The sequence below is a fragment of the Symphodus melops genome, assembly GCF_947650265.1.
Source record: "Symphodus melops genome assembly, chromosome: 12".
Classification (NCBI taxonomy): domain Eukaryota; kingdom Metazoa; phylum Chordata; class Actinopteri; order Labriformes; family Labridae; genus Symphodus; species Symphodus melops.
The window spans coordinates 17,706,496-17,719,632 of NC_136702.1; the positions used below are offsets into that span (position 1 = coordinate 17,706,496).

A 13,137-nucleotide genomic window follows, 5' to 3' on the forward strand; every position below is an offset into this window, starting at 1 on the left:
CAGAAATAACATTAATCTCACAGGGAAAACGTTGCTTCGTACCAGATTATAGCAGTTTGCTAATTTCATCTGAAGTCCCCGGGCAGGTCAAGACAGAATACTCACACACAATACATAAAACAGAAATTCATATCATATCACAATATGATATGAAGTCTTCGCATTATACATATGCTAAGACTCCACACAAAGGCTACATTTAAATTATTTTTTCCCACCACTACAGTTCAAATACTGAATATTAAGAGGAAACATATGCAGGAGAATAAAATCAATTCACAGCCCACAAATTCTTGACTATTTGTGTACTTCTCTATAAGGCATGAATGAAGAAGACAGTTGGCTTCAAACCAAATATAACTCTGCTGCTGTATTTACTCTTAGATGGTTAACACAATTAAAATATATCCACACATTTATTAAGATGAATGAATCCATGAAAATACATACGAACGACCAAGTTTAAACACTTCTCTAAATTTTGGTTCTCACATGTGCACGCGTACAAACAAATGTGAGGGAATGACATTATATGAAAAATAAATACACTTTGGTTTTGTATGTTGGGTACATGTTCAAGTTTATTTTCCTCAAATATTAGCATTATTTTACTATTTTAACCAGAAACTAACTAACTAGTATTCTGTTTCATATCTCTGTGTGTGCAGGCTGCAAAGTGTGGTGAGGGAATTCATCGAAGGAACCTGACATGTACAGTCCACGGAGGTGACTGGCCTGAGTCTTCTCCTCAGCCTGTGAAGAAAGAGCTCTGTGGAGATGAACTTAGACAGCAGCTCAAACAGGAAATGGAGAAGCCCTGCTTCCTTCCCTGCCCGGGTATAATACCGATCATTATTATTATTTTTTATATTAGTCTCGTTGGATATCCATTAGCTACAGTCTGTCACTAAATCATCCACTCTTCTCAATAAGTTAACCTTTTTAGCATTTTTTGTCAAATTCCTTTTCAATTTGAATATCAATAAAACCAAGGACATCTCCATGGATTTTAGAAGGAAGTCAAATCCATCAATCAAAACTAAGTTCAAGGAACAGCCTATGAAAGCCTGGGGAAAGAAACTGTTCTTATGAACAGCTGAACTGGCAGAGGGGAGGAGCTTAAACAGTTTGTGTCTAGGGTGTGAGGGGTCTGCAGTGATGCTACCTGCCCATTTCCTGACCTTGGACCGGTATAAGTCTTAAATAAGGGGAAGGTCAACACCAATGATCTTTTCTGCAGTCCTGATTGTCCGTTGTAGTCTGTGTCTGTCCAGTTTGGTTGCAGATCCAAAGCAGACAGTGATGGAGGAGCAGAAAACAGATTGAATGTAATAATGTGTAAAACATGGTCAGCAGCTCCTGGGAACGGTTGAACTTCCTGAGCTGTTGCCGCGTATACCCCTGCTGTGCCTTCCTTCTGATTGCGTCTATAGCCCCCTTTCCACCGAGCGGTCCGGTTCGTCTTGGTACGGCACACATTTTGCGGCGTTTCTATAGACTAATCCCGGGAAAGATTCCCAAATAACTGACGCATACCATCCTACTTTTTGGGACCCTTCCATTGGGGTGCCAAGAATATCGAGCCAACCCTAAAAAGGTGGAGCTAAACACTGCAGTTTGTTGATTGGTCGAAAGAATCGTTACTTCCTATGTGACAACGGTAAACACAATCCCGCTGTGTTTAAACACACAGCCGATTGTTGACGTCTGTTTATTTCTCCTTGTGGCACACAGTCATCTCTGAAACAAAGCTTGATTGAGTTTTGAGTTTTGTAATAAAGAGCCGCATGTCAGTGACAAAGTAGAAGAATTGCTGAATGTCTTCCAGCGTTGTGTTTGTTTGAGTCATGTTTTTCTCCTTTGTTGAATGTATTATTTAGCGGTTAGCTGTTAGCTGCTATCATGTGACGCTATTACATAGCGTGGCTATCGGCATGCCGCCTACCAAATAGGGCACGGGTGGTCGTGGAAACGCAAATGGGATCAGGCTTTACCGAACCAAACCGTACCGATCCGTACCGGACTGCTGTGTGGAAACAGGGCTTTTGTGTCATGGTTTGGTTTTTGTTCTGTATTTGATCTTGTTTTAGTTTTCATTATTTCCCTTGTGTTCTGTGTATCTATGTTCCTAGTGTGTTTTCCTGTATTCTTGTGTTCTTCTATGTTGCCTGTTAGTTTATTTCCTGTCTTGTGTTTTAAGTGTAGTCTTTAGTGTTTCCTGTTTTATTTTGTAGCTCTGGTTTTGGTGGTGTCAGTGTTGGGTTTTACTTTGTACTTGTCCTCAGTGTTCTGGTCTTGTGTTCTTTGTTCCTTGTGTTTCCCGCCTTCCTGATTACCCTGATGTTCCTCACCTGTCTCGTTAGTCTCACCTGTGTCTGATTACCCCATGTCTATTTAGTCTCTGTGTCTGCCTCAGTTTCTTGTCGGTTCATTGTCATTGTCAGTGTGTCTTTGGTTGCTGCTTGTCCCTGCTCCCTGCGTTTTCTCCGTCGTGGTTTTTGGTTTTTGTTTTTCTGGTAAGTTTTTGTTTTGCCTTTTTGTTAAAATAAATTTGTTTATTCTGCTCATGGGTCCTCCTCCCTGTTTCCTACCTGCTAACCCGTGACAGAATAAACTAATTTATTTTAACAAAAAGGCAAAACAAAAACTTACTAGAAAAACAAAAACCACGACGGAGAAAACACAGGAAGCAGGGACAAGCAGCAACCAAAGACATACAAGACACACTGACAATGACAATGAACCGACAAGAAACTGAGGCAGACACAGAGACTAAATAGACATGGGGTAATCAGACACAGGTGAGACTAACGAGACAGGTGAGGAACATCAGGGTAATCAGGAAGGCGGGAAACACAAGGAACAAAGAACACAAGACCAGAACACTGAGGACAAGTACAAAGTAAAACCCAACACTGACACCACCAAAACCAGAGCTACAAAATAAAACAGGAAACACTAAAGACTACACTTAAAACACAAGACAGGAAATAAACTAACAGGCAACATAGAAGAACACAAGAATACAGGAAAACACACTAGGAACATAGATACACAGAACACAAGGGAAATAATGAAAACTAAAACAAGATCAAATACAGAACAAAAACCAAACCATGACACTTTTGGCTCATCAGTTGTTTCCTTTTCAGCTCTCACTGTGTTACTGCATTGTTTGATGTACGTCTGTTTTCTGTGTTCCACAATAATTTAAGTTCCCTAGTACTGGCAGAGTGCTGTCACAATTGAAGCATAACTTGACATCGTGACAATTCCAGTTGCAGATTTCAGGGTCATTCATATATTTTTTGCCCCAGATTGAATTGAGCTCTTTGTAGCTCTCTGTGGGCTGATGGCTTTGACCTCATTTTAATCAGCATAAGGCTTCCAAGCTTAAAATCTATTAAAGACAAACTATAACTAACTATACTATCCCTTAGCGTTCATAGTTGATTGACAAGTCAGCTTCATAGTTAAATACTGATTTCTGAATTTTTGTCAGTTAATGAAGAAAAAACAATCCTTATTATCCGACAAAAAGACGAGTTATCTATTTGGCAAGGCAGGTTCAGCTCTTTTTAGCTTTAGCTACATCATCTTGCAGTGCTTGCTTTTGCTCATCCTTCTCTCTCTCTCCTCTGATCATTGCACTGATTCATTACTCAAAGCAGCCTTTGCTATATGCCTTGGCTCAGGATCATAAGCATTTGATGGCAGGAGCAGATGTGTGTGAATTTCAGTCTGTGTGTGGGTATGAAGGTAACGGGTGCAGTGTAGGTTTTCTACATGCATGTGATGTACCCCATGTGTGTTTCTGTCTTGCTGTGTTCTGTTCACTGAAGCATTTGCCACAGCATGTTTTCAGAGGCAGAACAGCAGGAGAGAGGAGCTGATAGATTGGGTTCATATTAAGATGAAAGGGATGCATCAATACACTGACAGTCACTAATGGATGTTCTGGGCAAAGAATCAGGGGGTTGCTCTGACTGAGAAGACGTTGTAGCATGAGATATTATCACTACAAGATCATCCTAAAAAGAATTACATTGAATAATAATGAATGTGCTGTATCATGCAGTCATGAATGTGACCCCCCCCCCCCCCCACACACACACACACACACACACAAATATCGGTTAAAAAATAAGTCTGACAGCATTTAGAGATAAAGTATTACTATCAGTGGATTTCATGCTATTTTCTGTCTCTCTTTTTTTCTCTCAGGAGACTGTCATTTGACTGTGTGGTCATCTTGGAGTTCTTGTCAGCTGACCTGTTTGGAGGGACGGAGCTTTGAGACCATTGGTCGCCAAGCTCGCTCTAGAGCAGTAATCATTCAGGTCATGGAGAATCAGGAGAGCTGCCCGAAACAAATCTTTGAGACCCGCCCCTGTAAAGGTATAGGCAAATCCTATAATTTGTTGTGCCGAGTTATCTTTGCACCTGATGATCATTGTCACATATTGGTAACCTAATTTGAAAGCCTGCTAAAACATTTATATATTTTTTTTTATTAACAATTGATCACTCTTGTAGTGGATAAAATAAGTGAAAGATTTCCTTTTTGTACACATCTTTTTTTGTGTAAGCATGAAGAATTAAACAATTTAACAATTGAGTTAAAGTAGCAATATGGGATCAACTTGCAAGCAAAATGTGAGCTAGCTAATGAATTACATTTTAAAATGAATTTATAAAACATTATGGAAAAATGCTTTATTGAACTGCTGGCTTCTCTGACAACAATGCAGCAGCCAGTACGTCCTCCTTCTAAGTTTCAAACCCAGTCTGGAATGGTCTGTATTTTATTTATTTTTTAACAGAAAAAGTAGGCAGTTTTAAGGCATCCCCACACTGCTGTTTTTGGATTACCTCAGTATGCCAGTCAACAGTAAACCAACAGGTATTGCTGCGATGGAAGTGGCTAGCGAAGTGGATCAAATCAAAGAATCAAATACTTGATTCTATCTAAACTAAAAAGCCATGGCATTTTCCAAATAAGCTCCACGAGTAGAAATGTGATAAAACTAGGATTCATATAGGAGATTCACTGACAGATTGCAGAGTGCTTAGAATACAGAGAGACCTAGTTAAACACTTTAGCTACCGTGTCCATGATATGGCAACCTGTGGGCACATTAATTCTAGGGAGAACAGGGCTGGGGGAGACCGCTACCTTCAATTTTTTTTTTGAATTTAGACTGCAGTAACCAACTTTTTGTTTCAAATATTTTTATTGAATCTTTCACATGTCATCCATCAAGCAATTTTCCTTCACTTTGTCTTTTGTTTTTTTGATTGAACACAAAGGGATATAAGAAGACCAGAAATGCAAATAAAAAATAAAATAATAATAATGTGCAAAAGAACCCCCACCCCCCCATTACCCCCAGGAGTGCTACCAGTCAGTGTCTACCATGCAGGTTGTGTTTCAAATCAACCAGATTCAGCCTTTTAGGTAGGAGATTAAGGGGTGCCAAACCTTTTCAAACTCTCCAAGTTTGTCCTGAAGAATGAATCTTATTCTTTCTAAATGCAGAGTGCCTGTCAGCTCAGTTAGCCAGAGTTTTACTGTCGGTACTTCCTTCTTCTTCCAGAACAGAAGAATGAGCTTCTTAGCCGTAAGCAGCCCATAGGATAAGAGATGTTTGTGAGCTACGCTCAACCTCCTTTGCCTTTCTGATAATCCTAAAATAATCAATATTGGATCAGGTTCAATTTCCTCCCCTAATATTTTAGAGAATAATCTAAATATTCCTCTCCAGAAGTTCTGCAAGTTTGGGCACAAACCATAATTATGGAGTAAGGTTGCCTCTGGTGAACCACATTTGTCACATTGAGGTGAGATTTCAGGAAAGAATCTATGTAGTTGTAATTTTGTATAATGTAATCTATGCAGCACCTTAAATTGTATTAAGTTGTGTCTTGCATTAATTGAGCATTTATGTATGTGTTCAAGACTCCTGTCCCAGGTATCATCTGGTATCTGTACACCCAGTTCAGTTTCCCAATCTGCTTTAATGGTGTTTGTTGTAGTCGGGGCTATATTCTGCAGTGAGTTATACAAGTGAGAGATCACATTTTCAGACCCAGCAAAATGTTTCAGACAACTATCCAGTTTATCTGGTCCTGCACTCTCAAAGTTGGGGAGGTGTGCTCTCACATAACTCCTGACCTGAAGGTATTTAAAAAAGTCCTGTTGTGTGAGAGTGTATTTAATTTGGAGCTGTTGGAAAGATGCAAACGTCCCCCCCAGGTACAGATCACCCACCTTAGATATTCCCATCTCTCGCCACGCAAGGAAACCGCCATCTATGTTGGAGGGAGCGAATGAGGGATTTGCCACTATGGGTAATGAGAAAGACACCGTCCTAAGATTAAAATGTTGGGATATTTGTTTCCAAATGCGTATAGTGTTATGAATAATTGGGTTATTGTTGTAGTTTACTTTACTTAGTGTCACCGGTGACAGGACGTAACCAACTTTTAATGCTATGTGTCAGACTTACATATTCCTTTAACATTTTAAAACTGCAATAGAGAAAGATTACAGTATTTTCAGTTGTTTTTTACAGTACATCTTACTATACCAAACCAGTTTAGCCTATCTGTCTCATTTATTTATTTTAATTAGGACAATGCATATTCATCAACATAGAACATAAAGCAGCAATGTAAAAATGCCGGAGTTAGCACAATAGATAATTTTCATCCGTTGTCCTGAGGCAGGTATAGCGGATATTCAACAAGACAGATACAAAGAGTACATAATTCACAAGACATCACACATTACAAGTAGACCATACAAGTTACATATAAGACTTTAAGATCCAAGGAAAGGAGTGGATAATCTAACTGTGCGTGCATGTCTGGTTAGTTTTCAACCATTGTTTCAGTGCAGTCTTAAATGCTAACTTCTGTTATGTATCCTTAAATTTAATAATTATAATATATCAATATAATTTTGTGTGAATGTGTGTAAGGGCAAAAATGTATGTGTAAGCATTTTGCTTACTGTATGTTGTTAACTATACCTATTTGTGTTTATATATACACATGCAATGCAATCTTATTTTTCTTTTGCTTTTGTTATGATAGTATATTGATATTATAACAGATCTCACACATTCTTATGTAATCCATGTCTTTAACAATCACCATTTAAATGTTGTTATCCTCAAAAGCCACAGTTTCTCTTGTTGTCTCATCTCACGAATAAAGGCATACACTATGTCTTCAGATGCTAAGACTTACTAATCGAGAGATGAGACCTACATACATTTTAATATTTTGTCATTTCTTCAGTCCAATACAGTATAACTTCTTTCTGCTGCTTAATAATATGTGACTCACACACACGCCAACCAAACACACACGCACACACACACACACACTTCCGTTCTCTCTCTCCTCACTTACTCCACATGCCCACTGAACCATTCACAGACAGACATTTAATAATATTATAGCATTAATAAAAGTCTTTATAAGTCTCTATAACTGAAATTAATCTTAGTTCAAGTTTTCTGCTAGCAGTATTCTCCATCACTGGAAAGGTACTGTACACCTCCCTGTAAAGTCTCTTTCGACTTTATTTGCACATTAGAATGTATTTCATTATGTTTAGTTTCACATTGTTTTACTATAATGCATCAATTTTCTTTCTGATAAAATCCCTTGAAACCAGAAATGTTGTGTTTCCTTGGTTTCAGATTAAAAAAACGTTTCTAATATGTAAGGCTAAGTCGTTACCGCAGCCCTTAGTCTTACCTATTAAGAAATCAGAATAGGTGAATGGAGATCTACTTTAGGGCCACAGAAGTATTTTTATTTTACTATTCTCACATTCATGCCACACTCCAGAGTATGTCAGTGTGTATCAGCCACTATTGAAATTCATGAGAGTTATGATTGCACAATGACAGATCAACCATCAGCCCACACACTGTCACAGCTCATAATAGACACAATGGATTTAAAGCCTCCCTTAGGTTGCTATAAAAAAAAAACAACAACACATCCATTCAGTAGAAGAATATTGTAAACCCTGCCTAAAAGGCCAGCTCTGCAGTAAATGGAAGTTTCGCAATTACAATGGTGAAGCTGTCTTTTGCATCTTGTTATTGACTCAACTAAGGGACATCTGTTTATTTAATCAGGACATATACAGTTTGTCCCTTGGTTGAGTCAATAATAAGGTGCAAACAGTTGAAAGTAGAAACATTTATCTGAGTAGCAAAGAAGTATTTGGGTTCCTGCCAACTCTTTCATCAAAAATTGAATTGCTGGTCAGATGCTGAATGTGTTGTAAATGACTTCATTCACATAATTTCAACATGCATGTAAGTATTTCTTATTTCCCAATTTTGACATAATTAATGTATTCTAAAGTATTTTCTAGTTGTTTCTTTTGTTTGTCATATTTCTATATTTAAACAACATCTGGGGACTTATTTCCATTGATAAAATCTGAACTCTAGCTTTGACTGTTCCTGTCCCCAATTCATTTCTACCATCAGTTTTTCTTTTGGGGTTTTAAACAAACTAAACAAAACAAACTAGTTTACATTATTAAATTCCTGTGAATGTGCCTTAGTCACATTCCACAACACTTAAAAGAACGATCCATATCTCCTGTCTCTAACATATTAAAATGAACCATCAGGGCAGCTGTAGAAGTAATGGTTTGTGTCCAAGGGAATCTGACAACAGGGCTGGATGCATTAAACAAACTACTAATGAGCATAGTCTATTCTTGTCTGCCATTGCTCCAGGAGGAAAATGTCACAGCTACCAGTGGAGGACAGGAGGATGGAACAACAATGAAAGAGACGTGTGGTGTCAGCGCTCTGACGGTGTTAATGTAACAGGTAAGTAGCAGCAATATCTTTTGTCTATTCGGAAAGTTTTGTATAAGCACTCATTATGTATTAAATACTGACTGTATTATGAATCACACACATATCCATACATAATAATGACTATGTATACTTGGCTTTTTTGACAATAGTGAGTCATATTTAAGAATGTAATATAGATCACGTTGATATGCTTGATTATATTGGATTATAATGGCTCGAAAACATTTGTAAGCAGTGCCAAGCCAGTAATCGGTAAAGATGTCACTGTAGAATATTTGTCTGAGGTGGATAAAGTTGATGGTTTGGATTAAATGTAAACGAATAAAATATGAAATTCAGTGGCTAATATTATATTATTATTATTATTATCGTTTATCATATGACGGGAGTTATCAGCTATTTAAATACCCTGCAAAAAACAATGGCATCATTTCAATATTTAATACATTTGCAAATAAATAAATGCAGATGCAGTGACATGCACACACAGCCATTCCATTTCTGAGGTGTGGTGTAGCTGAATTTAACACCTTGTTTGATCTTCCCATTCTCAGTGCAACTCTCATTGATTTCTTCTCTCCCTCTTAACATAACAAATCAATAAGCCAGAGTCTGAGCTGGGAGGCATTCAATCAATAGAAATATAATCATGCATTTGTATTTGTGGGAAGTAAAGCAGAGAAGCAGAACAAAGGTAATAATGCTCAAAGGAAAGAAAGCTTCAAGGGAGCTTCATATGCTGTAAATGGTGGGTGAATGTGATGTTATCACTGTAAGGAGGTGTTACTGATAAATATGAGGCCAGAACAAATAACCTCAATCTACAGAGGAGGAAAGACCGCAAGGCATTACTTCTGTACAGTTTGACATGCAATTTTCCATGTTTGAATTAAACTGTTCACCAGTTGATCAAGAATCCTGATAGGCGACAGAGTCCCATTTATCTGGTGTGACAGGACATTAATTCAGTGATCAATGGGTAAAGGAACAGAAAATAGAACCTGTTGTTTTTTCACCAGGGGGTTGTTTCCAACAGAAAAAGCCGACTACAGTCAGACACTGCCATCCTCCGTGCACCAAACCTTTCTCATACTGCACCCCGGTAAGATCTTTGTGCTTTGATCAGGCAATTGTGATCTTTTTTAACGTTAACTGTGTTTGCTTTTAACACATTCAGGTGAGGATTCAAATGGATTTTTAAAGATGATGTTTTTTTTATGATCATGAACAGGATAATCATATATATATACTAAATGATGTGGGCTCATTGTCAGTATGGCTACACCTACACTGGGGAAAATGCTCCCTATAGCCATTAGATTGACAAAGAACAGCCCGAGCTTGACGTTTTTCTGCCCCCTAGAGTACTCTCCGTGTAACATTAAAATGCAAAACAATAGAACACTGGTTTTGACCAAACTATTTCAATCGAGTTTGTTATAGGTATTGTTTAAAAATCTTATTTATAACTTGCATGTTTGTGATTGCTTTAAAAAGGAAATATTTTATTGTTGGAAAAAATGTGTCTGTTAATGTCAACTTAAAGGAATCCTGTCTCAGTTGTCTCATAGTAGTCAAGTTAAATCACACTTATCAAGTTGTATTTTTTTTTAAGTTAAATATAAATAGCTAATGTTGTTTGTCAATAGAATCTGTAAATATTTATGCGATAATCTGTTATTTTTGTGTAACTGTAGGGAATGACTGGTTGTAGATGTTGTAATTGCTTCAGAAGTAACCCTTTGCTATTAGTTTGTATACGTCCCCTCTATTTGCAAACTTGTAAACAGTAATTTAATTCTCTTCTTTATTTTGATACAAAGTCATCTGTAGCTGCACCCTTTGCTTTGTTTTGTTTGTGTAGTTGGTATTAAAGTGTAGTCCGAGGATTTGCTTACTTAAATATAAATATTACATATTACACATATTACATATTACTGATACCTGGGTGTGGGAGAAAGTTTGGTTCTCCCAGTGGCACAGCTTCACCTCTGTCAAAGAAAACACTTTCAGATTAAGAAAAGGGGCGCTATAAACTAAACTATAGGTTGTTGTTTTTTTTACATTATCTATGACAATGAAAAACTACCAACTACACATTCATTTTTAAAGATAAAGCTAAGCAGTAATAAATACTCAAAATAAATTCCAGAGATTTTCAAGAGCGCACAGTTTGTGTTAATGAGATCACAAGGTTGTCTTGGGTTTAATGATGTACTATCAGCCTTTCAACCCCTCCCCCATACAGAGTGGTGTGTGTGGGTGTGAGAAGGGTTACACTGAAGTGATGACCATGCATGGCTTCTTGGACTACTGCACCAGAACCCCAGGGGTGGACAACAACAAGAAAGCTGATGTGAAAACCAACTCTGGAAGATTAAAACCCGGGCCGTCTCAGGCCCAGGACCTCTTCAGGGAGTGGACCTTACGACCTGTTGGCCAAGGTACTGAAATGGAAATCATTTTTACCACTCAGTCAGCTTGGCTGAATTTATTACTGGCTTTAAAACTGCCTTTATAGCTGTTGGATTACCTGGCAAGAGGTAAAATCTCATATGGTACAGTTTTTATTTAATAAACCCTGTTCATCAACATATGCAGTAAAGTCATCAACCTCAAATTGCCATTTAAAGTTCAAGAATTCAAGTTGTTCGACTTAAATTAAAGTCTTAAAATATCCAGAATAAAGGTGTACATATACATAGAATTTTCTATTTAAACTACTTTTTGCTTGTACAGATGGAGGAGTAAAGCTTTGGGTTTACGCTGTGACTGCTGTTGGATTCATCTTTATACTCTTCATCATTGCATTGTCATTCCTTGTCTGGTATGTACTATATTGCTTTCTTAATATGATCCCTCAGTATGCAATTTTAAGAACATAAACACCGTGTATGTCACACATATTGTCTTTTGAAAACAGACTGAACATTGAAAAAGTAAAGTGAATTCTAAACCATCTGCTTTCCTTGAAAAGAACTTTGTCAAGTATGAGTTATTTGTCTAGTAATGTTTTTGTCTGGAGACTGCAGCTGCTATCAGATAATGGATTTTTTTGTAAAGAAGGAAATCAAGTTGTGCTGCCCTGTGCTTCAGATTAAGATAAGCCATTCTGTCTTGTCTATTTTTCAGCAACCCATCGAAAACCACCAAGACATCCCTTCCATCCCAGAAACCGTTGACTCTGGCCTATGATGGGGACATGGATATGTAAGAACATGCCCAACTACAGATGTACTCCTGAATGTGTTCAGTGAGCAATCAAGTCCATTACACATCGCGGCTTTTTTTTTCAAGTTTACAAGCTAGGTGGCTATTTGCTGTAGAACTAATATTGACAAAATTTGTTGGAAGAACTCTGATTCCTGGACAAGATGTTAAAAGGCAATAAGCTCATATTTTGCCTTTAATGAAGAACTCTCTGAAGATGAGGACCCAAAGCCAAACTTGATAAATAAGTAAAGGCTGCCTCGGCACGTTTATCAAGGCATATGACACTTGTTGTAGTTTGTCTTCGTTGACTATTTGCAATGTGAACACAGTGAATGGTTTGCAACCCAAAATTCACAAAGACTCTTGTGATGGAAGAAAAAAAAATACAGAACATACAGTATGACCTTTGACTTTTTTTCATCAGTGCTGAATCTTTTTGGTTATACAACTAACTTTATTTTATTTGTAAGACAAAACAGGATGCTCTATGCACTACATTAGTGCCAATTCACTATTGTTTTGTTCATTTCAACAGACTTTTCATTATTGTTAGATTATTTTTGTTGATGATGCCATTATGTTGAATTATGTGGAAACCAAAAGCAAGCTTTTCTTCAAAAAATACAACAATATATTACCGTAGCTTCTCTTCCCTGATTCTACCATGGCTGTAAAAAAAATTATTAAACTTTATTGAGAGGCAGCCTAAAATCTTCTACTTTCCAATGAGACTTGCAGACATATGCAGTCAAGGACAGACATAAATTATGTATTTTAATTCTAGTTATCAAATACACCAGCATGACAAAGCTCATACATCATACACCTTTTCATCAAAGGATAAAGTTATTATCAATAATTATCCTCTCTAAATTTAAATCTTAAACTGTTTTATTTCTTTTTACATATTAAGTACTCTTAAGACAGGGCTTAAACTATGACTGACAGCCAATACCAAATATGTGCAAGCACATATTCATTGAATGAGCTAATTAAATGTTTTGTGTTTCTGTTAAACATTTTTTTATTACCCTGTTCCATATAATTTTTTTAGATTTTAACT

The 13,137-nt window shown here is 37.2% G+C and overlaps 1 protein-coding gene across 6 annotated transcripts in view; it reads left to right on the forward strand.

Annotated features, from left to right (window-relative positions):
- Nucleotides 1–12,377, forward strand: part of thsd7ba (thrombospondin, type I, domain containing 7Ba) — a 419,860-nt gene extending 407,483 nt beyond the window's left edge. For 5 of the 6 annotated variants that reach the window (XM_079357145.1, XM_079357150.1, XM_079357148.1 and 2 more), the window contains 7 exons: nucleotides 669–837; nucleotides 4,225–4,398; nucleotides 8,775–8,870; nucleotides 9,881–9,963; nucleotides 11,110–11,305; nucleotides 11,601–11,688; nucleotides 11,994–12,377. In XM_079357145.1, coding sequence (XP_079213271.1) covers nucleotides 669–837; nucleotides 4,225–4,398; nucleotides 8,775–8,870; nucleotides 9,881–9,963; nucleotides 11,110–11,305; nucleotides 11,601–11,688; nucleotides 11,994–12,075 — 888 coding nt within the window. In that variant the 3' untranslated portion in view covers nucleotides 12,076–12,377. The remainder of the gene's footprint in view (nucleotides 1–668; nucleotides 838–4,224; nucleotides 4,399–8,774; nucleotides 8,871–9,880; nucleotides 9,964–11,109; nucleotides 11,306–11,600; nucleotides 11,689–11,993) is intronic. The other variant, XM_079357149.1, reaches the window with a different exon arrangement.
- Nucleotides 12,378–13,137: the final 760 nt, after the last annotated feature.